Source organism: Meles meles, chromosome 7, assembly GCF_922984935.1.
Source record: "Meles meles chromosome 7, mMelMel3.1 paternal haplotype, whole genome shotgun sequence".
In the NCBI taxonomy this organism is placed as follows: Eukaryota; Metazoa; Chordata; class Mammalia; order Carnivora; family Mustelidae; genus Meles; species Meles meles.
Genome location: NC_060072.1, coordinates 56,457,867 through 56,485,766, shown reverse-complemented (window position 1 = coordinate 56,485,766; position 27,900 = coordinate 56,457,867). Strand labels below are relative to the sequence as shown.

Genomic DNA, 27,900 nt, shown 5'->3' with positions numbered 1-27,900 from the left:
TCTCTGCCTACTTGTGATCTCTCTCTCTGTCAAATAAATAAAAAAAAAATAAAATCTTAAAAAAAAAAAGATTTTATATATGTATTTGACAGGGAGAGATACAGCAAGAGAGAAAACACAAGCAGGGGGAGTAGGAGAGGGAGAAGCCGTCTTCCCACTGAGCAGAGAGCCCGAAGCGGGGCTCGATCTCAGGACTTCATGATCACGACCCAAGCCAAAGGCAGAAGTTTAATGACCGAGCCACCCAGGTGCATCCCCCAGCTACCTTTTTTTTTTTTTGTAATCTCTACATTCCATGTGAGGTGTGAACTCCCAGCTCCAAGATCAAGAGTCCCATGCTCTACCAACTGAACCAGCCACGCCCTGGTACCTCTATTTTTTTAATCCAAAAAGTTCCATCACTCAAGATGTGTCATTTTGAGCAAGTTATATAACCTCTCTCGACTTCGATTTTCTCAGTTCTGAAAAGAGGATATTAGTGGGACCCATGTGAGAGAGCGATTACAAGGACAAACAGCCAAGGCACGGTAGCAGACGTCGCATATCTTGGTTCCAACACTCCTCCTTTCTTCCCAGATCAGCATCTCCTTCTTTTGGGGAAAAAGCTCTCCTTCCTCACTTCAAGCATAGGGTCCTGTTATAGTTGCCAATCATACTACCATGTCCCCACCCTGGCCTCAGGGACTGTTGGTCAAGGGATGGACACAGGAGCCAAGCACAGCTAATTAAGAGACTTTCTCCCCTCCGCACTATGGAAGACTGAATTACTGGCCCTAACCTTTGCTCCTCCCTCTATCCACACATTTCACATGTAATTTACAGGTTTTATCACTCAGGAATAAGTCTGTTTCCTTGAATTTTAGCTTTGGAGTTGGCCACGTGACTTGCTTTGGCAACTAGAAGAGACAAGAGCACGGGTTTTGTCTAGAATTTAAGAGGCCATAGGATCCTTCTTGTCCCTGTCAATAGGTAAGAAGAAAAGGTTTTCACTTGAATGAAGATGGAGTTTTGATTAAACATCAAACTGGACAATTCAGTTACTAAATTGCCACTCCAAAAGAGGATTTTTATTCTACGAGAATGAGCTGGTAAACTAAAGGGGAAGCCCACAACTGAGCCTCAGCCAGAGACAACTGAAGGTTCCACCCACGAAACAGGCCTTACGGGGCCGGCGTGCCACCACACGACAGTGCATTCTGATTTTACCCACCGCCATGTCATGCTTGTTCGAATATTTTTAAATCGTTTTATCTTCTTGTATCTCCTACCCTGTCATCTCTATTTTATCTAACCTTAATCCTTCTCAACAGCTTTCTCTTGACTTATTGACATGCTTTTTGTTCTTTCTTTTCTTTTTAAATGTTTCTTCTGATCCATTTTCCTACTGGTGAATCTCAGTAATGGGAGAATATTAGAACTGAAAACAGCATTCCTTTGCCCTTTCCGGGCAGTATTGTGTGGGTCCTCTGAGAGGCAGCCACCAAGATGGAATTAGACACGCAAGAAGTTTACTAAGGGGGACGCCTGGATGGCTCAGTTAAGCTTCTGCCTTCGGCTCAGGTCCTGATCTCAGGGTCCTGGAATCAAGCCCCACGTTGCAGGGAGCCTGTTTCCCCCTCTGTCTGCTGCTCCCCCTGCTTGTCCTCTCTCTCTCTCTCTGGCAAATAAATACATAAAATCTTAAAAAAAAAAAAAAAGGAAGAAAGAAAAGAAATCTACTAGGGTAAACATCTGTAGAGGAAGTCAGGAGGAGCCAAGAGAAGTTGTGGAAGCTGTCAAACCATGATGTATCTCTGACCGTGAGGGAAGGGGAGCGGGAAGGAAGGAAGGCTGAGTGAAAGTGTGTTGGATCACAGTGGGGTTCTCAAAAAAGTTCAGCAAGGCCACATGGGAGTCCTCAAGCCAGTCACCTGAAACCCACGCCTGACTCTGTCCTGCGGCCATGCTTTCCAATGCTGCCTCCATCTAGTAACAGAACACAAAAGTGATACTGAAGAGCCATGAGACTCCTCTGACTGTTCCTTCCACATGACTCAATCCATCTCGGCTTCACCTATCTTAGTTCTGTCCCTTCTCACACTTCCCTTCTATGCGTCCTTTCAAACCCAGAGTGAGATGGACCAGGAGCTTCTTTCACTTATGGGGAAGGCTCTGTTTTAGGCAGTTAATAGGAAATAGATCAAAGCACAGAAGAAAAGAGACAGAGGAAACCACCTAAGTGTGATCCTAGTCTAGCTAAAAGGAGCTGGTGTGACTCTTGAAATCCAGCATTATTTACCAGAACAGCTAATTCAAATGATTTAAGGTAATTTTATTGTGGGCCTACTCTCTAAGTATTTCCCATTTAGTGGCAGGAGGCAACTGGTAGTCAACTCCACCTCCACACAGAGAACTGATTAATAAGAGTTCTACTGATCCCCCAGAATTCTACACCATGAGGTAAAAGGAATATAATCTTTGCCTACAAAAAGCAGATTGTAGCAGATGATTACCATACCCACGGGGCAACGTCAGGAACAGACCCACCGAATGTCTAATTCCATGAGCCATGCATCCATGCATTACTAACACAGACTCCAAATCATAATTCCCCGAGCTTAGCAAGACCAGACTAGACATCATATGTCCCCATCATGTTCCCCCACGCCTCGGTGCCTTTGTAGAGTCTGTTCAGCCAAATGAATCGCTCTTCTACTCTCGTTTGTTGGGTTTGGGCCCAGCAAATTCCTATTTATCCTTCAATAGTTAACATAACATCTGCTTCACAAAAGCCTTCCCAGAATTGTCCTCTCCCACGTGCACACTCACAGAAGGTTGTTCAAACCTATCTCATTGTTCATACATAATTCATTGTACTGTGATCACACACACACACACACACACACACCTTTGAGCTTCTTATGGGTTTGAGAGCAGGGATGATTTTTTTTATACCTAATGTTTAGCATACAGTAGGTGCTCAATACATTTTTATTGGGAAAAGGAGGGAAGGAAAAAAGAAAATTGATATACAAAAAAAAGAAAAAAGAAAGAAAGGAAAACTGAGGGGCACCTGAGTGGCTCAGTGGGTTAAAGCCTCTGCCTTCGGCTCAGGTCATGATCTCAGGATCCTAGGATCGAGCCCCGCATCGGGCTCTCTGCTCCGCAGGAAGCCTGCTTCTCCCTCTCTCTCTGCCTGCCTCTCTGCCTACTTGCGATCTCTGTCTGTCAAATAAATAAATAAAATCTTAAAAAAAAAAAAAAAGAAAGAAAGAAAGAAAGGAAAACTGATACAGAACTCCCTCTCAGATATTTTCCTGAACTTTGTGCAAATGAGCAACGTCAAAGCTACATAGGTCATTCTTCCTCGTTGCAGGTGCGAGAGCCACAGTTCACACAGTTATGTTAGCTATCGTGATGATTCAGTCAGCTAACCAGAGGAGAAATCGTGCCCAGCACTAATGCAGTTATATCATATCAACATGGCCTTGTTCTCATTTGAGTAATTAGGAAATATTGTGCTTAGAAATGAGGCACTGGGGCGCCTGGGTGGCTCAGTGGGTTAAAGCCTCTGCCTTCAGCTCAGGTCATGATCTCAGGATCCTGGGATCGAGTCCCACATCGGGCTCTCTGCTCAGTGGAGAGCCTGCTTCCCTTCCTCTCTCTCTGCCTGCCTCTCTTGTGATTTCTCTCTGTCAAATAAGTAAATAAATAAATAAATAAAAAGAAATGAGGCACTGGTCCTACGAAGCAGGTCCGAGATGCCAGGCCTGAGGAAAATATACCTATTATTCCAAGCATGGGCCATGTGACATCAGATTATCCAGTGTTCCAACATGCCCTTGGCTTTGAATTGTCCTCATGTTCCCGAAGTAAAGAATAATGTGTAGTCAATGTTCGCTTCACACAGAACAGAACGACTAAGGAAACCGAATCCATGTTCCAGCTGCTAAAACTGAATGGAAGAATGCATTTATATGAAAAGACGATGCAAACTGGAGAGAGTGGGGAGTGATGGGAATGGATGCTGAGGAACATCACAGGTAGGAAGAGGATGTATTCTGAAAAAAACTTTTCAAAAATACAAGTGTATTAAAAAATGCACTTTTCAAATACATGAGGCACTTTTCAAATACATGAGGCACCATGTTTGGATAAATCAGCTTTCTCCAAGTAGGCCTAATATTGAATTGCACTCTTATTAATAATAGCTGACATTTTGTAACACTTGCTTTAGCCACCATTTTCCCACATTATAATAATGTATTTATAAAGCACTTTCAGATACCTTATTTCAGTGGCTCATGACAACAGCCTTGTGGGGAGGTTATTAGTTTCCCTCATAAGCTAGATGTCCAACACGAAGATCATGACTCTACCTACGAGTCTGCCATGGCCTGGTTCACCGAGACATTGCCGTGGCCCACTGAGGAAGACTGCCTTAGATTTATATTTTTTCTTTTTTTTAATTAACATATAATGTATTATTTGCTTCAGGGGTACAGGTCTGTGATTCATCAATCTTACACAATTCACAGCACTCACCATAGCACACACCCTCCCCAATGTCCATCACCCAGCCACCCCATGTCTCCCACCCCCCTCCCCTCCAGCAACCCTCAGTTGGTTTCCTGAGATTAAGAGTCTCCCTCTCTGGTTTCATCTTGTTTCATTTTTCCCTCCCTTCCCCTATGATCCTCTGTCTTGTTTCTCAAATTCCTCATATCAGTGAGATCATATGATAACTGTCTTTCTCTGACTGCCTTATTTTCGCTCAACATAATACCCTCTAGTTCCATCTACGTTGTTGCAAGCAGGACTGCCTTAGATTTCAAGTAACCCACTCTGTCTCTGCCCACCCACCCCACTGCTCCCCCTAGCTGTGGGTGTATTCCCACCGAAGAAGCAACTGGTGTCTCCAGGGCCTGCCAGGTTGAAAAGAAGACCTAAGCCTGAACTGTTCTCTACAAAATTACCTTCAAAACAGCACCTGAAACCCAGATAAATGAGAAAATGTCCTGAGGAACTCTTTAGGCACACAAAAGAGATGACTTTTTTAGTGAGACCCCCTCACTAAATAAACAAATTAGCAGGGTGGGGGGGGTGAGCCTGGTGGTGGATATTAAGGAGGGCACGGATTGCATGGAGCACTGGGTGTGGTGCATAAACAATGAATCTTGGAATGCTGAAAAAATTAAATTAATTTTAAAAAATAGCAAACATAACTTGGCTCTTACCTTGCTACACCTCCCCAAAAGCAAGCCGGGTTCCCCCTTCCCAGGCCAATGAAGTAGGAGGTAGGAGAACTAACATGAACAAGTTTGGCAAAGAGAGGATTGGGTTTTCTTCCCTAACCTACAAGGCGGCCTTGGAAACACCAGACTCTCTGTGGAACTAAAAAGCAAAAGGAAGTTCTAAGACAAGCTCGTATTTTTTAAAAACTCCTTCCTTAGGCTTTCCAAGCTTATGGGAACATAAAATCGTCTTATCCTTTAAGAAGGGTTTTCCAGATCTTAAAGTGTCCTGTGCTGCCACAGAAAGTTATCTATTAATCATAGCTCAGTAGCATCCTCTGTTTGTCTTCTTCCTAAAGCAACTCTGCTAAGAGATACTCTTCTTTCCATCTTGCCTCTGGAGACACAGAGAGGAAGGTACAAGAAGTACTGAGATTTTCCTGCAGTCATTCCAAAGTTTAGCAGGCACATTGTTTTTGTTCTTAATGAAACAATTATTAAAGATTAGGGGGTATCATTTTTCCATAAATGGCAAGATATTGCTGGCCAGAAATATTTAATCACTAGACAGTCTTCCAATCTGGCAAAAAGTAAAAGAGAATGATTTGGAATCGAGTGTTACCCTGAGCCAGTTGGCCCTGTTCTCATTGAGATTATTTACAAGAATAACAGAACGGCCTCTAAACCCACGCGAAGAGTCAGCGAGACCTAAATTTGGGCCCTGGTTCAGCTGCTTAATGTGACTGTGAGCAATAGCTCCAAGGCTCAGTTTCCTCGTCGAGACAGCTGTTGCTCAGAATTTTCATCAGGATTAAAAGAAGTAATGTAGATATGTGACTCAGCACACAGTGCTCCGGAAATGTTGGTTCATGTTATTATCTCTTTAACAGTATGGAGAGAACATCTGCTCATCAGACTACTGGGAATTAAACCCAGGCACTTCAGGGAGGTGTAAATCAAAACCCAATATTTGGAATCATTTTTTTTTCTGTTTCTTCCAACTATAAACGAGGGACAATCATATATGCTATTAAAATTGAGTTGGTAGAAAAGTATGGAAGTTTGCAGCAGGTAGTCCAGGTAACACCTAATATTCAGTTGCTTGCATTTTTTTTTTTTTTTTAAGAGGCTCCACACCCAGCATGGAGACCAATGCAGGGCTAGAACTCACCACCCTGAGATCAAGACCGGAGCTGAGATCAAAAGTGGGACACTTAACCATCTGAGCCACCCAGGCGCCCCCAATGGCTTGCAGTCAAACATATTTTTTCCAAATGAGGGCAAGAGTGGGGAGACATAATTAATGAGCAAGAATTTTCAGGCAATACTGGGCACATCTGCCTTTCTATGCGCAGGGAGAGAAAGGCTGAAGGCCAATCAATGCCTTAAGGGACCTTGGTATTTGTAGTAGGCTTCCAATTACCTGTTTGAGCCAGGCTTGGAAGAACTTTGGAATTGTCAACAAATTTTTCAGGAAACAGAGAGACCGAGATATTAGGTTAGCACAGCTAGTTCACAGGAATATTATGCTAGATCACAGCTCTGCTCTCATATGTTTCTAGCCTATTTAAACAAGAATGAAATGTCTTCTAATCTAAGAGGTGTGAAATTACCCACCCAACCTCAAGAGGAAAAGTACACTAGGAAGATGGGAAGCTGAGAGTAAGTTAATAAAGTAGATTTTTCCCCCTTTTAGAAGTTTTTTAGCACATGAAATGTATCTTTACCCTGCAAGTTACTCCAAGATACATTTTTTAAATATTATTTACAGTTGCTCTCCAGGAGAGGATACATTTCAAATGTATCTTGATTAGACAGTCCCATGTAACAAAAGTTCCTTTCCTTGGAAAGCCGGCAGGAGTTCAGCAAACATAGTAACTTCGCTTGACTGTAACACTGATACGCTTTTCCTGTGCCAGCTTTCGCCTGCTCCTTTTTAAGACACAAAGAATGCCCATCTTCTCAATCTCCCTAGCTTTCAGGCCACCTGACAATAGCACAATGCAAATCACTCAGGAACTACATATTTAAATAGCCACTATATAACAGGAGTTTAGCAGAGGTGTCCTGGGGGAAAAGAAACAAAATCAATGACCCCCTGCAAGATGTGTGTATTCTCCTCATTCAAAGCCTCACCCCACTATCCATACCCACCTGCCAGGCCCACTTTATCCCGGAACACCTCCCCATCCCAGCCCCCCAGCCAGGAATCTATCTCTTGCATAGCTACCAATCAGAATCAGTCCCTTGCTCAAAAATCCTCAAGGACTTCTCTCTATCAGTTAAGATTTGCATTTGGCAGCTAGTAACAGAGACCAGAAATAATAGTGGCTTAAACAAGATAAAAGTGTATTTTTCTTTTCTTTAAAGGAATTCTGGAGATAAGCGGTGCTGAGCTGGTAAGGCACCCCCTATAGTTCCTGGATCTTTGTGCTCTACAATGCACCTTCTATCCTCAGAAACAAAGGATGCCTCCTCAGGTTGCATCCATCTTATCCACCTTCCAGGCAGCCAGAAGGGGACAGACTGGCAGATGTCAAACTTTTTTTTCAAATGCCTTCAGGGGCCTAACGCAGTGCACCATACTTTTGGGGCACTCCTTCAATAACCGCCAGGTCCATGAATGAAGAAGTTCTGCGGTTGGATGATTTGTCATCTACAAAACTAGCGAATGTTAGCAGGATACCCAGGGCACCATATTAGAAACTATAGAGTATCATCTGAAAGTCGGAAAAGGACGCCCTGCTTGAAAACAGCTGTGTAACTGGCTTTCCACTGTACTTGGCCTTCCCAGAGTTACAGAGATTTACTCTGCTGGGTTAAGGGACTGTGTTTCCAGTCCAAGGCACTGTACTATGCTGAGGAATCAAGAGAGGGTTAAAATAAGGATTAGGCAACTTCCAACATACACAAACTTAACGCAAACATGAAAAACACTCAAGACTATGTAGCAGCCCAGGAATGCCAACATCAACAGGCATTTCAGAGAAGGGTACGACATCTGGGAGCCTCACTCGGTAAAGGTGTGAGTCAAGGGATTTGTTACCGCACTAACCAGGTGCAAGCAGAAGAGGTAAGCGTGGGGAGGAAAGGAAAGCCGCCCAGGGCTGCCTAGTGGATGCAGTAATTGGCCAGGGTTGCCTGTGTGCAGTATGAAGGAGTGGAGGCCTTAGAAGAGGGGGTGATGGACAGGCAACCAGGGAGAAAGAGCAGGAAGTAAAAGTACGAACCATCTGTGCACAACGGACATCTGTGCAACCTCAGCGCGGGTGTCCTAAAGGAAGTGTCTCCTCCAGAATCCAGGGGCTTGGGTTTCGGTCCTGCCTCAGCCAGCCACGAGGTGGGTAACTTTAGGCTGCTGACAACTTCTCCGGGCTTCAGTTGTCTCAAAAGAGAGACTCGGGCTAGATGATTTAAGGTCCTTTGCCAGCCATAAAGTGACCATCACTTGGTACCAATGGCTCCTGTGTTAGCAGATGCAGAAAAGGTTGGTGAAACCTAGGAGAATGAGTGAGAGCAGGTTAGACATAGGGAGACAGGACATGGAACCATCGTGTGGAAACAAAGTGCCAGACCCAGGAGGCCCCTCTGCAGCTCTCCACCACAGCCCCAAGGTGTTTTCTTAGAGGGAGAGAGCACAGAGCCCAGGGAAAGCCTCTTCTCATATGCAGGCTGGGTGCAGCTTAGTTCAGAGAACAAAAAAAAAAAAAAAAAAAAAAAACACCTAATAAAATAGCAAGCACACGCATAGCTATTATTCTTATGCAGGTTTTGTTCTAAATTGATGACCTATTTTTAATTTTTTTTTCTGGAGAAAGATGTTTTTAAGATTGTAAAGAGAGAGGCAAAGTAAGAAACGGAATTAAGGTATGTAAAGCACTTGGGCTCATGGTTCTCACTGTGGACAAACCAAAGGGCTCAAGGAGACCCTCTCCCCCCTCCTCCCACATAACCACCCTCTACCTTCTCCAGAGGAGCAGGGGGTCTCCCACTGACGGAGTCCCTCAGGTGTGTAACCCCAATCCTGGGCCCCCAGCTGCCACATTCAGTGGAGGATAGAATACAGATAAGTGGTTAATTCCTCCCTCTCCCTTTCCATCAGCACCAGCTACCAATTTTGAGGGAAGATGTGTTTGATTTTGTTTTCCTGTCAGAGAGGAGGCGGGGAGATGAAGGGCAGGAAAGAGAAAGGAAACAAAGAGAAGATGTAGGAGCTATTTCAGGCCTGGGGTTTCGCTGGCGCTGCTGTTTAGAGCTTTGTTTTCGAGAAATATGAAAAGACTGACATTCTTCCTAGAGACTGGAGCAGAAGTAATCAGGACCGAGCTGGGAAGTACAGGTCACTTAGATTCGCTCCAAAAGCACCTGAATTGATGGCTGAGGAAATGATCAGGGAGCCGTGAACCTGCAAATACGTGCTCCCACCAGAGGGACAGCTTCTCCTGGAGTCACAGACCAAGGGCAGGGCGTTATCTCAGTTTGGCCAGCAGAGGTCTCTCTTTTCCTATCTTCAGGGTTTGTTTTTTAAAAAACAAAAACAAAAACAAAAAACAGAACTCCATGGGTTGCTCGTTTTTCTCATCCCTCCTCTGAAGTCTCCTTCCAAAACCAAATAAATGGTGACTCCTTTGGCCAAACTATTTTTAAACATTCCAGCCAGTCGCCCAGTAAAAATGGAAGGCCAAAAAAAAAAAAAAAAAAATGTTGAGCTATCTGAAGAAAAAACGATTCGGTATTCACCCCTAGGCTGAAGATTTACACCGCAAAGGGCACACCAGGTGCACACCCCTAAAATGACAGGCCACCTGCTCATCATGGCAGAGAAGAGAAGGCAAGCTGAACTGGCAGCCAGGGGAGCCCGAGGGGTGGGTAAGATGCACACCTTCAGCTTCCATCACTCAACAGAGGACACCAGGAGGTGGGATTTGCGGGGCGCAGCGGGGGGGTCCCCCACCGAACCAGCAATGTATCTGTTGTGGCCAGTATCCACCCTGATGGTCCAAAGACTTCACATTCCCTTCGTTTACTGAAACCAGAGTTTGAAAACATGTTTTCAGGGCGCCTGGGTGGCTCAGTGGTTTAAGCCGCTGCCTTCGGCTCAGGTCATGATCTCAGGGTCCTGGGATCGAGTCCCGCATCGGGCTCTCTGCTTGGCAGGGAGCCTGCTTCCCTCTCACTCTCTCTGCCTGCCTCTCTGCCTACTTGTGATCTCTCTCTGTCAAATAAATAAATAAAAATCTAAAAAAAAAAGAAAACATGTTTTCAAACACAACACACACTGTTGTGTGTGTTGAACAGCATTGCAAAGAAATATAAAGGTGCCAGCCTCAGTATTCTTGCCCATATCCAGTGGAAATGATCCTGATCAAGACTAAGGGCTTTGGGGCACCTGGGTGGCTCAGTGGGTTACGCCTCTGCCTTCAGCTCAGGTCATGCTCTCAGGGTCCTGGGATTGAGCCCCCCCTCTGGCTCTCTGCTCAGCAGGGAGCCTGCTTCCCTCTTCTCTCTCTCCCTACTGTGATCTCTGTCTGTCAAATAAATAAATAAAAATAAATTTTAAAAAAAGTAACGGCTTTGACTAGAATTAGATTAAAGGAGGATAATAATCAAGTTTAATTGAACCTGCACAAGTCAGTAGCTTAAGTAATGTCTTACAAAGAAATGGCTTTCCTGTTGCTCTTAAAGTCAGGTCCAGAATCCCATCATGTCTAGACCTCACCACGACTCCATCAGAGTTCGCATTCCCGCTGTCCTGGTTCACGGCATCCCAACCATAAGCACCTTCTTCCACTTCCTCAAAGTCCTTCCCCGACTTGGGGCCTTGGACCCCTCCGCCTGGGTCACTCTCCTCCCCTTCCTCCCTTAATCTCCAGGTCTCAACTGAAAGTCATTTCCTTAGGAGTGATTTCTTTGCCACCACGGCTAGGTTAGGCACACCGTGTCAAACTCTTAGGGCATCCTACAGGACAGCCGTTAGGACACAGGGGACTTTCAGCAAACTACAGAAGGCCCCGCGTGGAGAGCTGGATTTTTAATGACTTGTTTCTCTTTGCCCAACAAAGGCAGACTTGGGGAAAGAGTTGGGATTTCAGCCCCTGCTTTGCTCCCCCAGCTGAACACCTTTGTAGGGAGCCCAGACTGCTGGAGCATAAAACAGAAGCTCTGAGATCCTTTCGGAACACTAGAGCAAATTCCATTTAATAAGTACGGCTGCGATTCCCTGTCCATCTCCTCCAACAGCCTGAAGAGGGCAATACTCCGTTTTGTCTCCCTGAAGACACAGAGCCTGGCCCGTAGCAGAGGCTGGACGAGTCTGCAGGCAACAATGAAGCAGTGTTTAACACCACTGAGCAACCACGAAGTTATCAAAGGCTTTTTTCCAGTAAGATAATAAATGTTCGCTGTTCCGTCTACACTATCGTATGATCATCTTCCTTTGACTCTTGTGAATATGCGGTTTTCAGCCAAAAATCAAGAATCCAGCTTCCCTGGAAAATAACCTGATCCACGTGGATGGACTACGTGATTCTGAGAGGAAACAGAAATCACAGAATCATAAGCCAGAAGGAACCTATAAATCATCTTAACTTCCCCACTTTACAGGAAGTCAAGGATTAGAATATTTTCCTCTATAAAATGGACACTGGATGCCATGATCTCCCACACCTGGTATTCAGAGACTCTAAGATTTGCCCCAAGTCAGTCCCAAGGAGAGTCGCAGCTCAAGACTGGTCTGCTAACGAGAAATTTAAAACAATCTCCCCAGCACTACGTCCTAAGTAATAAAACTAAGACAGGGAACTAATCTGTTGAATTCTGGGCAGAATCCCTGGGTGTGCCAAATGCCAAAGATCAAGGAATATGAGGTTTGGAATAATGTTACCCATAGGATCCCTTGTGCCAAAAAGATGGAATAGGGCACACAAAAAAATTTTCAGGGCTTGTTAAGAGACTCCTGAGTTAATGGGAATGATATTTACACCTCATTTACGTGCTCTGGAAGCGTATACCCAAAAACGCACTCCTCATAATTCATATATGGATTTAATGATATCTGAAACTAAACAGACAGACAAATAGAAGGGAAATAAATTATAGAATGCTTGTTCTCTGCCGATGTCTGAGAAAAGAGAACGAGAGACTTATTCTGCATTCCATAACTGTAAGGATAAATATTTTTCAAATTTGAACTACTTTTGTGGTTGTTGCTTGTTAAAAGTTTTTTTTTTTTTAAGATTTTATTTATTTTATTTGACAGACAGAGATTACAAGTAGGCAGAAAGGCAGGCAGAGAGAGAGAGAGGAGGAAGCAGGCTCCCTGTTGAGCAGAGAGCCCAATACGGGGCTCGATACGGGGCTCGATCCCAGGATCCTAGGATCATGACCTTAGCCGAAGGCAGAGGCTTTAACCCACTGAGCCACCCAGGCACCCCTTGTTAAAAGTTTTTTATAAGGGGAGGCTGCCTGGGTGGCTCATGTCTGCCTTCTGCTCAGATCAGATCCCAGGATACTGGGATCGAGCCCCGCATCGAGCTCCTTGTTCAGTGGGGAGCCTGCTTCTCCCTCTCCTGCTTCTCTTGCTTGTTCTCTCTCTCTCTGTCTGTCAAATAAATGAATAAAATCTTTTTAAAAAATAAGTAAGTAAGTAAATAAATCAATAAATTTTTTGGACCAAAATGGAGTCATACCATAAACATTTCTGTGCCTATTTTAATATTATTGACTTTTCCTACGAATATATAAAGGAACCTAGGGTGTTTTAATGGCTGCCATCTGTGTCATTCTTGGATATACTACAGTTGATTTGAATAATCAATCCCATATTCCCATGTCTAAGGAGTTGTTGTTTGTTTGTTTACTCCTTTGTTTCTTTTTATAATCAAATACATAACTTCATAAAGATCAACATATGGTAAATATATCTTTAGTCATACATCTGATTATTTCCCAAAAGTAAATTTGTAGAAGAGGAATTATTTAAAAAGAAACAGTCTACAAGGTAAAATGCAATGTGTGTCTGTGTGTTTTTGTAGGAGAGATTTCACATTTTCCCACATGGCTATCTATAATCCTGCAACCTAATGCCATTTATTCCATCATACGGTCTCTACTGATCTGATATTTTGTGCTTATCATTTACTAAATTCCGCCTGAAGCTTTTAAGAGAATAGAGAACTTGAAGGAAACCCCTGGCTAAGGTGGCGATTTGGGAGAGGCTCAGATTATCAGCCAATATACAGGAATTAAAACTGGGAATGAATGAGATGTGTCAAGAAAAGTGGCTGGACTCACTTTAAGAGGCTGATTCAGAGGATTTCTGTGGGCAAAAAAAAGTGACCCTAAGCCGAAGACTAGCCGGTTTGGATGACAGGAATCTGACACTGAATGTGAACGGTGGTCATGGCTTCCACACTTGCAAACTCTGCTGCTCTGGTCACCAGTGAAGCGGGGGGCGGGGACGCGATCACTCAGCCTTGGATAGAAAGGAGGGAAGGAAAGGTTAAACTACCAAGAAAGGATAATGGCCAACCTTGTATCTGAGTGATGCTAATTGTGACTGTATTTACCTTGACTTATGTGTTCTGTATACAATTTATATTCCCATAGTTTTAAACTACAGTTGAGCATGTGATCATGTTTTAAGAGCCTTTTGTATTTCCTTTTCTGAAAACTGCATTCATATCCTTTGCTTATTTTCCTGTTGGTTTGCCTTTTTTCATTGATTTATAGAAATTCTGTAATTATCAGGGAAATTAGCCCTCCAGTATATGGGTTGTGGACAGTTTTCCCAGTTTGCCATTCTATTTGTTTGGAGGGTGTGTGTTATTGATTTGGTACCACAAACAAATCTATACCAGATCCTTTCTGAGGTCACTAGAAATGGCCCTAAACTCAACAAATGCTTTATTTAGGTTTTTAAATAAAATTGTATTAAATAGGGCACCTGTGTGGCTCAGTGGGTTGAGCCTCTTGCCTTTGGCTCAGGTCATGATCTCAGAGTCCTGGGATTGAGGCGGCATAGGGCTCTCTGCTCAGCAGGGAGCCTGCCCCACCCCCACACTCCCACCCCTCCCCCACCTCTCTGCCTACTTGTAATCTCTCTCTGTCAAATAAATAAATAAAACCTTTTAAAAAAATTGTGTTAAATAGGGGTGCCTGGGTGGCTCAGTCAGTTAACTGTCCACCTTCGGCACAGGTCATGATCTCAGGGTCCTGGGATCGAGTCCCTTGTCAAGCAGGGAGCCTGCTGCTCCCTCTCCCTCTGCCACTCCCCCTGCGCATGTGCTCTCTCTCTCTCTCTCTCAAAAAAATAAATAAAATATTTTTTAAATCATGTTAATTATACTTAACATACAATTTACCATTTTAACCATTTTTGCACTATATTGTTTATTAAATACCCATAAAAATTGTTCTTCTTAAGGGTAGTAACAGCAGTAATTAAAATTGAGAAACATATTTACAGGGTTAATATAGTGCTGATTGTGGTTGCTTACTTGAGAATCCAAAATATGATCTGGATATTATATTGTTTATAAATATATATAATGATTAATATCTATTATATAACAGGTACTGTGCTAAGTACCACAATACAATATCCCACTGACTAAATTAATAACCCAATGAGAGAACTAAAGGCATCCTCATTATACAGCCAAAGAAATAGGAACTTTAAAAGGTGAAGTAACTTGCAAAAGCTCTTATAGGCAATGAATTAGGTGACCGGGAATCAAACACAAGTACTCTTGACTCGAGCCTGAAATGCAACCAGTGTCTCACAAAGGATGGGACCCACAACATTGTGTGTGAGATTCTTTCAGACAGAACATGGACAACTTTAAAATTTTTCCAGTAGGGTGTGTGTATGTATGTATGTATGAATGCATGTAAGTATGTATGCATGTAGGTATCTATTTTTTTATTAGGGTTTAACACATATAATTTACCACTTTAACCATTTTTTAAATGTACAGCTTAGTGGCATGAGGTATATTCACACTGTTGTGGAACTATCATCCCTATTCATTGCCTCTGACTTTGCTGATAGCTTTCGCCATATGGAACATGTTTTTATGTCATTGAATTTAACAATATTATATTCAATAGACTCTGCTTTGTTTCATATCTAGAAAGACCTTCCCAACTCTCAGATTAGGTTTTTAAAAAATCCTCTGAACTTTCTTCTGCTATGTCTATAATTTCATTTTTTTTACTTCACTCTAATCCTCCAGGAATTGAATCTGGTGTAAAGTATGAGATAAGGATCCCATTCCAATTTTTTAGATGCCTATAAGAAATAGAATTCAAACTAGACAAATTCATTTAAGTCCAAATGGGAAAACAGCCAAGCAAAAGCAGACAGGAAAATTCTGAAAAAACGAAGAGTAAAGGATTGGTTGGGTATGGAGGATTAGTGCTATTAAACATTAAGACATAATTCTAAATTTGCAGTAATTAAAAGAACATAGTCCTGAGTGCATAAACTGATAGAACAATAGAATGGAATAGGATAATCAGAACTTACCAGAATTTAGTGTAAAAGTATAGATTTAATTGTCATCTTTATCACGTTGAATATTTCTATCCCAAGAATATGATGCACCTTTTCATTTGTTCAAGTCTTCCATTAGAGATATATCCACAGAGTGAGAACCCTGCTCCATCTGCCCCTGCCTTCCTGTCCACTGCAGAGTGGTAGTGAAAAGTTACCTGTAGACACTTTGTTTGGGTCTAAATTGTTTTCCAGACTCATTCCTAACATACTGGACTCCTTAGTCTCTCTATTTACATAATGTGGAAAGCTGTTATCACGTCTGATTTCATCAGACAGATCTGTACCATATTTCCAGTCTGGGCTCAAACCCAATACTAAGTGTTAAAGATGAAACAGTAGGTGTTAGGTGTTGGCAAAATTCTTTTTAAAGTTTCCAGAGGCTCAGTTTGGGCCTCGCTTTCAGTTGGGAAGTTCGGATGGCAGCTGGAAGTTACCTACTCGTCAGTATTACTAGTCCTCACTCTGAAAGATAGTACTTCAAGTTATCACAGGTGCCAGTCTAGAACAGCAATGTCCAATAGAAATAAAATGGGAGTCATACAAGGCAACTTAAGTCATAAGGCAACTTAAAATCGTCCATTTAACCACGTTAAAAAAAATAAAAATAAAAAGATGGGGCACCTGGGTGGCTCAGTGGGTTAAAGCCTCTGCCTTTGGCTCAGGTCATGATCCCAGGGTCCTCGGATCGAGCCCTGCATGGAGCCCCGCATGGAGCCCCGCATGGGAGCCCCAAATCGAGCCCCAAATCGAGCCCCCGCATCGGGCTCTCTACTAAGCAGGGAGTCTGCTTCCGCCTCTCTCTCTCTGCCTGCCTCTCTGCCTACTTGTGATCTCTCTCTCTGTCAAATAAATAAATAAAATCTTAAAAAAAAGATTTTATTTATTTATTTGACAGAGAGAGAGATCACAAGTAGGCAGAGAGGCAGGCAGAGAGAGAGGAGGAAGCAGGCTCCCCGCCGCGCAGAGAGCTCGACGCGGGGCTCGATCCCAGGACCCTGAGATCATGACCCGAGCTGAAGGCAGAGGCTTTAACCCACTGAGCCACCCAGGCGCTCCTAAATAAATAAAATCTTAAAAAAAAAAAAAAAGAAGCAGGTGAAATTTAATATTTTTTTATTTCATACAATATATCAAAAATATGATAACTTTAATATGTAATGAATATAAAACTAATTAATGAGATATTTAACATTCTTTGTCCTACTGATTCTTAAAACCTGGTGTGTATTTCACAGTTGCAGCACATCTCAATTTGGACTAGCCACATTCAAGTGCTCAACAGCCACATATGGCTTCTGGCTACCGTATTGGACAGGACAACTCAGAAGATGGTAATGACCAAGGAAAGCTGCTTAAATTTACTGGATAGCCATAAAGTTCAAGATTGGAAATACAGTATCTCAAGGGTCTAGAACAGACTTTGGAGGTAACTAGTCCTCACACTCACTTGATACATGTGTCTTGTCTACAATGTCCCTATCAAGGTGTCATCGGGATTAGTAACTGATTCACACTTCAGGAATGATGAACTCACTGCTTCCTGAGGCTAGCCAGTCCATCTGGGGGCTTTCTTAACTCAAACATATTCCTTTCTAAGGGCACGGGTAGTTTGGTTTATGGTGGTCCAAGGAGTTCAGTTTGATTGAGTAAGTAAAGCCTTAGCTGGGTTAGGAAGAATTGAAGGAGTTAAGAACTAAAAAAATGACTGGGGGAAGTTAAGAACTGTTAAGCCTGAAGGCTGGACTGAAGGCTGAGCTGGACATCTGGTTAAAATCGTTAGCTACAGTGCGAGAAGAGTAAGAGATCCCCACAATGTATGTACATGTGCTAGCTTCACTAACTTATAGAGTGATTTGAATAACACTTTGAATTATTATAAACTTCTGAAATTTTCACAGCAAAGTGAAACATAATTGGGCTATAATTAGTAAGGGCTATCATTTCTATTAGACCTGTAATACAAATAACATTATCCTAAACCTTAAAGGACTTTATCAAAAGAATTAATTGCCAGACCCAGAAACCAAAGTCACTTCAAAAGTCATATTCCCTCCCTCATTTTTCTCCTCAATTTTAACACTTGTCCTTACTCAAAAGCACTCTCGAAATCAGAGAGAAAACTTTTTTAAAAATTCAATAAAAATGACACCAACTGGCTGAATTATGATGCATGCTAGCTGAGCAGCGCTTGAGGTAATAGACCTGAACTATATTTACACCTCCCCTGTTTTTTTCTTCTCCCCCCACCCAACCCCCCTGTTTGTGAGGAGGTGTTCTTTCTGGGCCAACTTCACCCCCAGCCCCAGCCCTCCCCAGGTCTACCTTTCCAAGGCAGGGGAAGGTGCATCCTCTCCCGGGCTCCTGTCAGCAACTCCCTAGCACCTCTGGCCAGCAGCCGGCGAAACGGTGCGCCCTGGACATCCATTAACGTTTTATACTACATCTCTGTCCCTGCCGAAGCCACTCAGTTTGTTTACCGCGGCCCCACGCTCCCCTACCCGCCTGCACAATGTCAACCGCACTTCGGGGCAAAATGTTGGCACAGATGCTCCGCCCCTCCCCCCGCCTCCCCCAAACCAGTTAAAACACCCCACCTCGGGCCGCCGCAGTGGGTTTCATAGTACGAGGTGGGGTACTGTATTTTTTTACAAGAAAACAAGCATCCGAAGAAAAAAAAAGAAAGAAAGAAAGAAAAGAAAAAAATTCAAACTGCACCGGCCGGCCAATGGGGAAGGAGCGGGAGGTGGGCGGAGGAAGAGCTCGCCGGGCGGGGCGGGCGCGGGGGCTGGTACCGCAGGGGATTCGTGAAAACGCGCCCGGCGCACGGTTTGGGACTTTTTTTTTTTTTTTTCCTTCCCCTTTCCTCCCTTTTCTCCCTTTCCTCCCAAACCAACTAAAGCGCGAGACTCCGCTTGAAGCTGCAGCCTTTCCGATCCACCTTAAATCTGCAGTGGACTCGGCGCAGGGGTCAGTGGGCGCAGCCAATGCCAATCAAGTTTACAACCACCAGCAAGGGAGGGGAAAAAAAGGAAAAAAAATAATCTTCAAGTTCTCTAGTTCTACACACACTCAGACGGACGCACGCACTCACATACATGGGCACACAAAAGGAAGGAGGGGGTGGGGGGACAGGCGCCCGAGTTGGGGGGGGGGGGTGTTTGCAAAACGTCGTTTGGGGCTCAGTGCCCGCGGCCCGAGCGCTCGGGGAAGGCGCGCGGGAAGCGCGGCCCGACCCGAGCGCCATGATGGTCGCCGCGGTTCGGAGCCCATTTTCTGGAGGGGGAGCAGCAATGATGCAATCCCCCAGCCCCGCGTCCCGGCCGCGCGCCCTTCTCCCTGCCTTTTCTTCGCGTTCCTTTGAGGCGCGTCGACGTTTCGCGCCCAAAACGCACCGATTTCTTTTTGTATTTTCGCTTTCTAATAATTGCCTACTGTATGTCCCCACGCGAGACAGGCCTGGGACGCGGGCGGCCGCACGGGGACTTTGGCGTCCGTGCAAATACTACACTTTCGCTTCTGCAGGGTCCGACTGAAACTGACCCCACCCCACCCCACCCCACCCCCACGCGAGCCGAGATCCGGGAGGTTCCCCCTACCCCGACCCCGGGTTGGCGGAGGGGATCTGGCAGGACCGTGGGCCCTCCTTCCCTGGGCCCCCAAGTTCGTCTGCAGGATTTTTACCTTAATGTTGGCGGGGAGGGAGGGGAGCGGGCGTTGGGTGTGGCTCAGGTGAAAGAGATGGCAAATTAATAAAAAGAAATCCACACTCTGAAAAGCAGATTGGAGATCCTAGACGTGCATTTAAAACACCTTTTCAATCCAAAAAAACCTCATGAAGAGCAAGTGTCTACGCTCACAATGATGAAGATGAAATGGCGAAGGCAGCGTTTCCCGGCCGCCGGGAAAGGTCTCTAGGCGCGGCCCGGGCGGTGGGCGCTCCGTGGCCTGAAAGGCCGGGCGTCCCGGTCCAGTCCTGTGGATTTCCACGGTCCCCTACGTCCCGCAGTCATGCCCCTGGCCCCCACATTTTCCCATTTCTTCCCTGCCCCAGTCCTCCGCGCCGGACAGCTAGGGATGCGTGTTGAGGGTGGGGGGTGGTGGACTTTGCAAAGCGGCTGCAAGGTTGGAAGCGACCCCGCAAGCGACTGTGGCGCTCGGCCCCTCCTGCGTGCTGCTGCGGTCCTCCTTGGCCCCCCGCGAGCCGGGAAGCCTTTCGAAATGCGCGGGGCTGCGGATCATTGGAGCCCAGGGTCGGGGTGGGAGCGGGCTGCTGCCCCGAAGGGTCCACTGACTCGGAAAGGTTCTCCCCTTCGCTCAGATCCCCCCACCGCTCTAGAATTGACAAGGTGCTGGTGTGAAGGGTATGACTGTGGAAAGAAGTAGGGGGCTTCCGCTTCTTTCTTAGCCCGGAGGAGAGATGATGAGGGAGAAAAGTTGGTGAGAAACGGCCCCACGCCACTGCGCGGGTCCGGGCGCAGCCGCCCTGCACGGCCTGCGGGCGCCCGGGGCGCGGGAACTGCGCGCAGTGACCCCAGCGGCGCGGGCGCTGCAAGTGGCAGACGAGCAGTGAGACTCGATGGGCTTTTCGTCCAGGGGTGCCAGCCGCCGGACCCCGCGCTGCCGGGGCGGGAGGGTGCGGGCTTCGGGGCAGTTTGGAAAGAGGACGACGCACCGGCCTGGGCAGCGGGGTGGTGGGTGGCTGGCGCCCGCGGCCGCATCCCCTCGTAGGGACGCCCGCGGCGAGCCCCGCCGTCTGGGGCCGGGGAGAGGACGCTCCGAATATCGGGGACGCACTTGGAGAGTTGACACAGACGTGGAAAGGATCCACCCGGTGACTTGGGAGCTGTGTTCTGTGAACGTGCCTGGCGCGGCAAGCATCCATTTCTTCCTGGCCCAGAACTCCTAAAACGCAGTCTCTAAATAAAAATTCACATTAAGGATGCCCTTTGAGGAAAGGAAAATGGGGTACAGGCAGCAATTAAGAGGATTTTTTCTTTTGTCAGAGACTTTTTTAAGTACGCTTTTTGGCTCAGAAAGTAATTTTATTTCATTATTTCCTGACTCTCCATTCCTTCCTCCCCATTTTGTTTTCTTGCTTTCTCAGTGTCTTCCTGAAAGAACACCCCATCTGCGTGTTTTGAATAGAATCATAAAAACACCTTTAGCCTTTAGTTAAAATAATACCTACTTGGAAGATGTAGTCCAGTGACCAAAGGACCTTCTTTTCCCTTCCCGGCAGCAGAAGAGAGACAACCTACCCCCCTCCACACGCCTTTTTTTAAAGCAATTTCAGGTCAAAATAAGCTCAAACTATCTTGTTTAGAGTCCCTTTTGGGGTGCAAAAATGTAAATGCAAGTATTTGAGGGTAACAGTTTAACCCAAATTCAGATTTTTGCAATTTAACCATCTGCAGATGCCTAGAAAAAATAATTTACTTTTACACCTTAGCTACATTTTTAAGAGAATGTGAAATAACAGGAATCATTTTTTGTAAATTTGATTTTAAAAGGCCTTGTTTAAATTTTTTACTTAAATAAAAAAAGTATCTATCTCTGCCATGTGGGTATGGGCCCCAAACCCTCAGGTTTGGTATTCAGATTAACCAGTTTTAGGTTGTGTGGATTATCACCAGGCAAGTTCAAAATTGAGGAATCTGTCATGACCAGTTTAATTTGAAGAATACCTGTTTTAAATTAGTGTGGAATGCATGCCAATTTCTAAAAGACCTATATATATCTTAATACTTTGGACAAGAGGTGTACATTAGATGGTCTAAGCAATTGCTCTCATTTCTCACAACGCTTCTATGTGTAAATACACAATTTAGAGAAGTCACCATGTTACTTTCATTTTCAGTCCTGCAAATGTGTGATCAGCCAGCCTACACTTACGTAAAAATTTTTGGTTCTGACACATATCCTATAAGACCTAAATATCTGAACTAATGAGAGATTAGACAATCTTATTTATATGAAAATGTGGCTTTTCCACTTCACATGTCTAAAGCTTTGCTCACTCATACAGAACTAAGTGGAAGATAGTGACTACCACATTCAGAGCCACATAAACATCATCTCAGACGTGGGCCTAAATTATCAAGATATTTGCCACTTCACATTATATTTGTGTAAAACTAGAATGCCAGGTCAAATACCTCAAACTTAATAAAGCACATTACAGTTAAACTCAATGAATAGCTATGGAAGGTTTATTTATTGATTGCTTCATGTTTAACAATAATTGCCATCTTTTTCACACATTACAAAAAATTATACTTGGCTCAGTATGCAACCTTTTAAGCATAGCCATATTATTTAACATAAGAAGGGAAAAAACCTGTTCTACTCAATACAGCATTTACAAATGCACAAAACATGCCACTTTGGCTTGTATATGGTCTAGATTAAAAAAAAAATCTCTTTTTAACATAAATAAGTTAGTATAATTTTTCAGTGTCTTTACAGAGTTATGTACACAGGTACACTTCAAATGGTTTGTTTCATACACATACACAGGCAATGTAAAAATACTGTTTAAAGATGTAGTATCCATTTCAATAATTCCACGTGTGCTTTTCTCTCTACACACTTTCCTTTAAAAATACTATTTCCTTTGGACAGATTAACAAATAGAATGAGAAGCTTTAAATTAAAAATTATTTCATTATTTTTATGTGAAGATGCAAATCTTTAAAAAATATCCAAGGATCTGGAATTATTTTGACCATGTCTATACAGCCCAAAGTCCAAAAAAATTAAGAAAATTTCTCAACAAACCTGATAAAAATTAGATGGTCAATTCTGAGCATTCAGAACTCCCCCATACACCCCAGATTTTTGCCCAGAATTACCTGGAATGATTACCTAACTGCTGAATAATTAACTGGTAAATTCCAATTTTAAGAGGAACTGGGGGCGGGGATGACTGAGAATAGGGTTTGGGGTTTTTTTTTTTTGCTGTTGTTTAAAAAAAAAAAAAAAAAGCCATTTGCCAGTATATATGGAATCATCAGAGCTCCCAAATGAGAAAAGCTTCATGTAAAAATAATTGGCCATTATTTGCAACTGGTGCTCAAATTCGGATGCTTTTTTTAAATGAAGTATCAGTTTTCACTGAAAGAGACATTACATCTTTAAAGAAAACAATTCAAACCCTTCCCAAAACTGTTCTTTCCACGCAAGTCAAATATTTTACTCCTTGCTCTAAATGGAAGCAAGCTCTTCATAAGCCCCCCCATGCCAATTCTGCAGCCCCAACCCACCCTCCCTTCCCCCAAAGTTTATGTGCTACATAAAAAGTAAAAACTATATACACAGGTAGTACAATGAAGCAAATAAGGAAAAACCTAATTGCACAATGCTACATCCAATGCTTTTAGAGGCAGATCATTTAAGAGTGCCTAAAAATTTTAGTGTTATTGTGTTGTTGCTTTTCAGTGCTTATACAGGATGTCCATTCCATGGAGTCAGCAATATGTATTAAAAATTTTTAATTTATATCTTCCTTGCTTCATCAAGCAGTGATGTATCTGATAAACAAGGAAACGTGCTCTTAATTCTGCAAAAGAAAAAAAAAATTAGGAGAAAAGCACTAGAATAACATTACCAATGAAGTACAGGAATCATTTTGTCACTGTCTTAATTGTGAAATACCTAAGTGACAAAACAGAAAAGTGTGTACTAAAAGTTGATGACTATAGTCATCTCCATCCAGTGTTCCCTTCATTGGCTTTTTACTCTCCTCTGTGTCATGTATTTTTGTTTATAGAGCAGTGGGTCTCACCAGTGGGCACTTTTGCCCCCCAAGAGACATTTGGCAATGTCTGGAGACATTTTTGGTTGTTAACACTGGGGGTGGGGAGGGTGCTACTGGCATCCGCTGGGAAAGGCCAGGGTTGCTGCCAAACATTCTACTAATGCACAGGACAGCGTCCCACAACAAAGAATTATTCAGCCCAAAATGCCAACAGTGCAGAGGTTGAGAAACCCTGGTCTAGAGAATTGGGGTCAAAGACTGTAAGGAGAGGAAAACTAAGAAACTGTAATACTTAAAGAGTATCAGAATCTTCTAAATTTGAAAAACACCTGGGCCTATAACTTATAAATGTCTGCCAAAGAAAAATTCTGAACATTCTAGTTTCTTGGTCATATGCAAAATACACACATGAATGCTTTTGAACAAGTTCTTATTACTATTTCTAGTATTCTCTGAACAGGCAGTATTTACTAACAGATGCCTCTCTGTATGTCAGAATGGGGTCAGATCAAAATTCAGTAAGTGTGATTCACTGTGGCTCATCTGATGAGCTAGGCTACAGGTCACAAACCACAAGTCCCGAGCTGCAGGTTGCTTCAGGAAATTTTTTTATACAATTTTCCCACTTCATATATATAGCTATAAAATAGAGATTCTACAGGGATGTTTTGTATAAGCTTTGAAAAATATCAGATGGGTGTGAAGAAATCATATATATGACATTATGAGCTAAAAACACAACAAACTAGAATCTCACCTTAATCTCTATGTTCTTTATTCCTACCTTTTTATAAATGAGAATTTTAAAAATTAGTAACATCTACTGAAATCTCTTTATGTGCGAAGCTATGACTGTGTTTGGGGTGGGGGGAAGAAGTCATGGTCCTCGAAGGTACGAAGTTTTCAAACTATTAACATATATACTTTGATCGTTATGGATAACCAATCTGTGGAAAGTTGAGGGCTCAATTATTCAAATTAACTATTCATATTGATCAGACTTTAGTAGATGGAAAAAAATCTCCACTTTTCTTGCCTAAGGTGGTAGATCTACCCTTGCAGGCCCTTGTTATCTATTATCCGTTTTCCCTACAAATATCCCAATCATCCTGTTCTAGCACAATCAGATAATTAGTATACATATTCTGACTTGTGCCTGGACTGCTTAATCCAGCAAAGTTAACTTAACTTCTGCTTTGCAACTTCAGTGTTATCAGAAAATTCTGTAAGGACCTTAGCATTTTTCCATTTTATTTTGTCCACCCACCCACCCCCCCCCGCCTTTTTTTTTTTTTTAAATACACACACAGGGCTCGTTTCCTGTTCTCCAGATTTGTAAGCAAACAGGGAAAGTGGCAGTTTGTGAAAATGATAAAAGAATGTAATATACCTCTCTATTCACATTAACAACTGGATTCACCAGATATGAGCCATCTGTACCTAACTTTTCCCTCAAATTTTAAAATTTAATCACTTGCCATTTTCCCACATACACCTCAAAATCTGTTACTGGGTCAACCTGAACCTCTGGGAAGTGAATTCTCAAGAAGTGGGACTGAAGCACAGCCCAGTTCTTGTTCAGATGGAGGAAAGAATCTATTGTTCCCAACAAGTTTTGGTGGGATTCAGAGAGACTGGACCTTCCTACTCATTGGGCTTTTGTCACAAGTACTTGGCTAGGACACCTGCTCTGGTGATTCAGTGTTTCAAGGAAAAATGATCTCGGGATGTAGAAACTGTGAAAAAATTACAGTATCCCCACCAGTGATTCCCAGCCTTCCCCATTCCTACTTTTTGACTTCCCCAAATATAAACAATACAAAAACCCACAAGCTCTAGTGTGCCAGCAACCACTAAGATCGGGTATCTCAGGGTATGAAAACCCAATTCGGGGTGTCAGTTACGCGCTCCTAGCAATCAACCCACCGAACAGTTTACGTTTGACGTCTTCTGAGGCCCGGCTTCTTGGGCGTCTGCTCCACTGAACCCGCGTTCGGGGAACCGTCTGAGACATTTTCTTCTGTTCTGTTGGCTCTTTTGTTTTGAGGAGAGGAATCTAAGGGCAAGAGGGAGTTTTAAAAAGAACACACACAACCTTTATTAGGAAAACAATGGCTGACAGAAGTTGGCACAATAGTCAGGGGATGAAAAACCCACACCTCCACCCACAATCCTGGATCCGTCATGCCCAGTGGCCTTTAAGGGCACAAAATGAGGTTGTTTTCACATAACAGAAAGTGTATTCTACGCCCCAAAGCTCTCTCTCCATTGCCAAGAGGGAGGCCGCTGATAAACATCCCGGCGTAGTCACAGACCTACCGCTGGCTAGCGGGGACGCACGGCGATGTTTTCGGTTGGAGAAATGGTCAGATGCTACCCCCTGGGGCTCCTGACTTAAATACCATCACCAGACAAGCCGTCAGCCGGACAGCATTTAATAAAAACCTAAGATTAGGGCAGTTCGCTCCCCGAAAGCTAAATCGGAATGCTCTGAAAAAAAAAAAAGCGGAGGTGAAGACCCTCAAGCACGTCAAAGCGGTGCACCGGACGGACAGACAGACGGACATGTTCTGTGTGGGGAAGGGTCATTACCGTCTGTGGCCGGTCGCTTCCTTATCCCAGTGCACTGCTCCGCTAAGCCGGTCTGGTTGTCCGCCGGGTCAGTCTTTTGGTCTACCAAGTGTGTGTCCTCTGAGTTTGCCTGAGACCCCATTAAAGGCACCGCCTGGCGGGTCCCGCTGACGTCCTGGCTCTCCTGCGCCGGCACCTTGCAGGCGCCTTTGGGTGGCCGCGGGGGTCTGTAGTAGAACTCGGGCAAGCTGCCCTTCTCCACCTCCTGCCACTCGTATTTGCCCTCCAGGGGCTTGTGATTCTGGAAATCAAAATTCCACTTGCGTTGGCTCGCCTCTTCCATGTCTCTGCGGTGCTTCTCCAAGTCCCGGGTCAGCTCTTCGTGGTTGACCGGGCCGAAGAGGTTTCTGCAGGCGGAGGGCTTGGGGTACTCCGCCTGTCTGGCGTCCATCCGCTCCAGGCTCGGGCTCCCGTTAGACACCCGCACGTTTGACATCTTCCTCCCGGGTCTTCACGACCGCCTCGCGCGCGCGCTCGCAGAACAAAACTGAACAAAACAAAACGCCCCGACCCAGCCCGCACCCCTCTTATAAGCCCTGCGACCGCGCTCGGAGCCAAGAGAAACAAACACGGACAAGTAACTGCCCGAGCGTCAGGGGCGCGCTGGCTCTGCGGGAGGGGGAGGGGAAGCCCCGGCCAGGCAGCCGAGAGCCGCCGCCGATCAAGTGTACCGGCGAGCTCGAGGGCGGGGAGGGGAGGGGAGTAGAGAGAGGAGGGGGTGGCAAAGCCCGTCCAAGCCCGGGCGGCGGCGAGCCCGCGGGTCCCGCCAACCGAGCGGCTCTCCAAACCTTGCCGGCGTCGGAGTCGCGGAGCGGCGAGGCAGTGGGGACAGGGGAGGGGGAGAAAAACACCCCGAAAAGACGAGCCCCCTTTTTTTAGTTGCCCAATATGGCGGTGGAAGGGAGGCTGACGAAGAAGAAAATGATTGACACCGCAAGTCTATTTAAACAGAGGAGGAGATCCATTGGTTGCGGCGCCGGGAGCCGCCCCGCCGAGGCTGGCGAGCGCGGCCTTAAGGTGGCCCCGCGCGGCCGCGCCGCCTCCCCGCCCGCCCGCGCGCGCAGCCGCCGACAGCGCCGCCCGGAGATTGGCTGGTCGCGTGACTGCCGGAGGTGTGCCGCTGCCAGCAAACCTGCTCCGGCTGGCCTCGGAGAAATTAAAAACGAGACAAACAAACTCGCCAAACGGCCGGGAAGCCGGGGAGGGGCGAGAGGGGCGGGGGCGGCGGGGCCTCGGGTTCAGGTCCCCGCGCGGCGCTGCCTGGCGCGCCCGCTGCTCGTCGGGGTTGGGGGGGCGCCGGGGCAGGATCCCGTGATCTCCAAGGTGGTTGGCGGTCGGTTTACGCCTCGGTGGCGATCTTGTTTTTCCCCGCGGTCGCCGAGTCTGGGGGGTGCGGGCCGCTGAGGGCGGAGGCGGGCTGTGGAAGCTCTGCCCCCCAGCTGGGCTCTCGCCGGTGGGCCCCAACCTCTGGCACTGCGGGGAGGCAGGGTCGCCTGCGCCGAGGGGCTGGGAGCCCCCCTGCCTGAGTGCCTCAGCTGGGGATAAGCCTTGGTTAGCTCACTCTGAACCTAGAAGTCTCTGCTGTTCTAGGGGAACAGGGGGGCTGTGGGAAGAAGCCGAGGCGAACCTAAGACGCAGCGCTTCTAATGTATTCTGAACCCAAGGTCTCCCTCCATAAAAGTAAGGGTTTCAAGATCCAAAAGTCCGCTGCTCTCCCAAGTCCCCAGTGAACTTAGTAGCTG

The 27,900-nt window shown here is 45.1% G+C and overlaps 2 protein-coding genes across 7 annotated transcripts in view; both read right to left on the bottom strand.

Annotated features, from left to right (window-relative positions):
- APOLD1 (apolipoprotein L domain containing 1) overlaps positions 1–18,315 on the bottom strand; it is a 50,325-nt gene extending 32,010 nt beyond the window's left edge. For 5 of the 6 annotated variants that reach the window (XR_006819635.1, XR_006819636.1, XR_006819633.1 and 2 more), the window contains exons 1-3: positions 18,094–18,315; positions 13,506–13,686; positions 8,444–8,711 (exon numbers count right to left, since the gene is read on the bottom strand). Coding sequence is in view for 2 of the 6 variants with exons in the window: in XM_046012110.1 (XP_045868066.1) it covers positions 8,444–8,446 (3 nt within the window). In the remaining 4 variants the exon portion in view is untranslated. The remainder of the gene's footprint in view (positions 1–8,443; positions 8,712–13,505; positions 13,687–18,093) is intronic. The other variant, XM_046012111.1, reaches the window with a different exon arrangement.
- Positions 18,316–21,958: 3,643 nt separating this feature from the next.
- CDKN1B (cyclin dependent kinase inhibitor 1B) lies at positions 21,959–27,133 on the bottom strand. Its single transcript, XM_046013449.1, has 3 exons — positions 26,120–27,133; positions 25,454–25,583; positions 21,959–23,329 (listed from the first exon to the last, which is right to left on the bottom strand). The coding sequence occupies exons 1-2, from the start codon at positions 26,592–26,594 to the stop codon at positions 25,462–25,464; spliced, it is 597 nt and encodes a 198-aa protein (XP_045869405.1). The 5' UTR covers positions 26,595–27,133; the 3' UTR covers positions 21,959–23,329; positions 25,454–25,461.
- Positions 27,134–27,900: the final 767 nt, after the last annotated feature.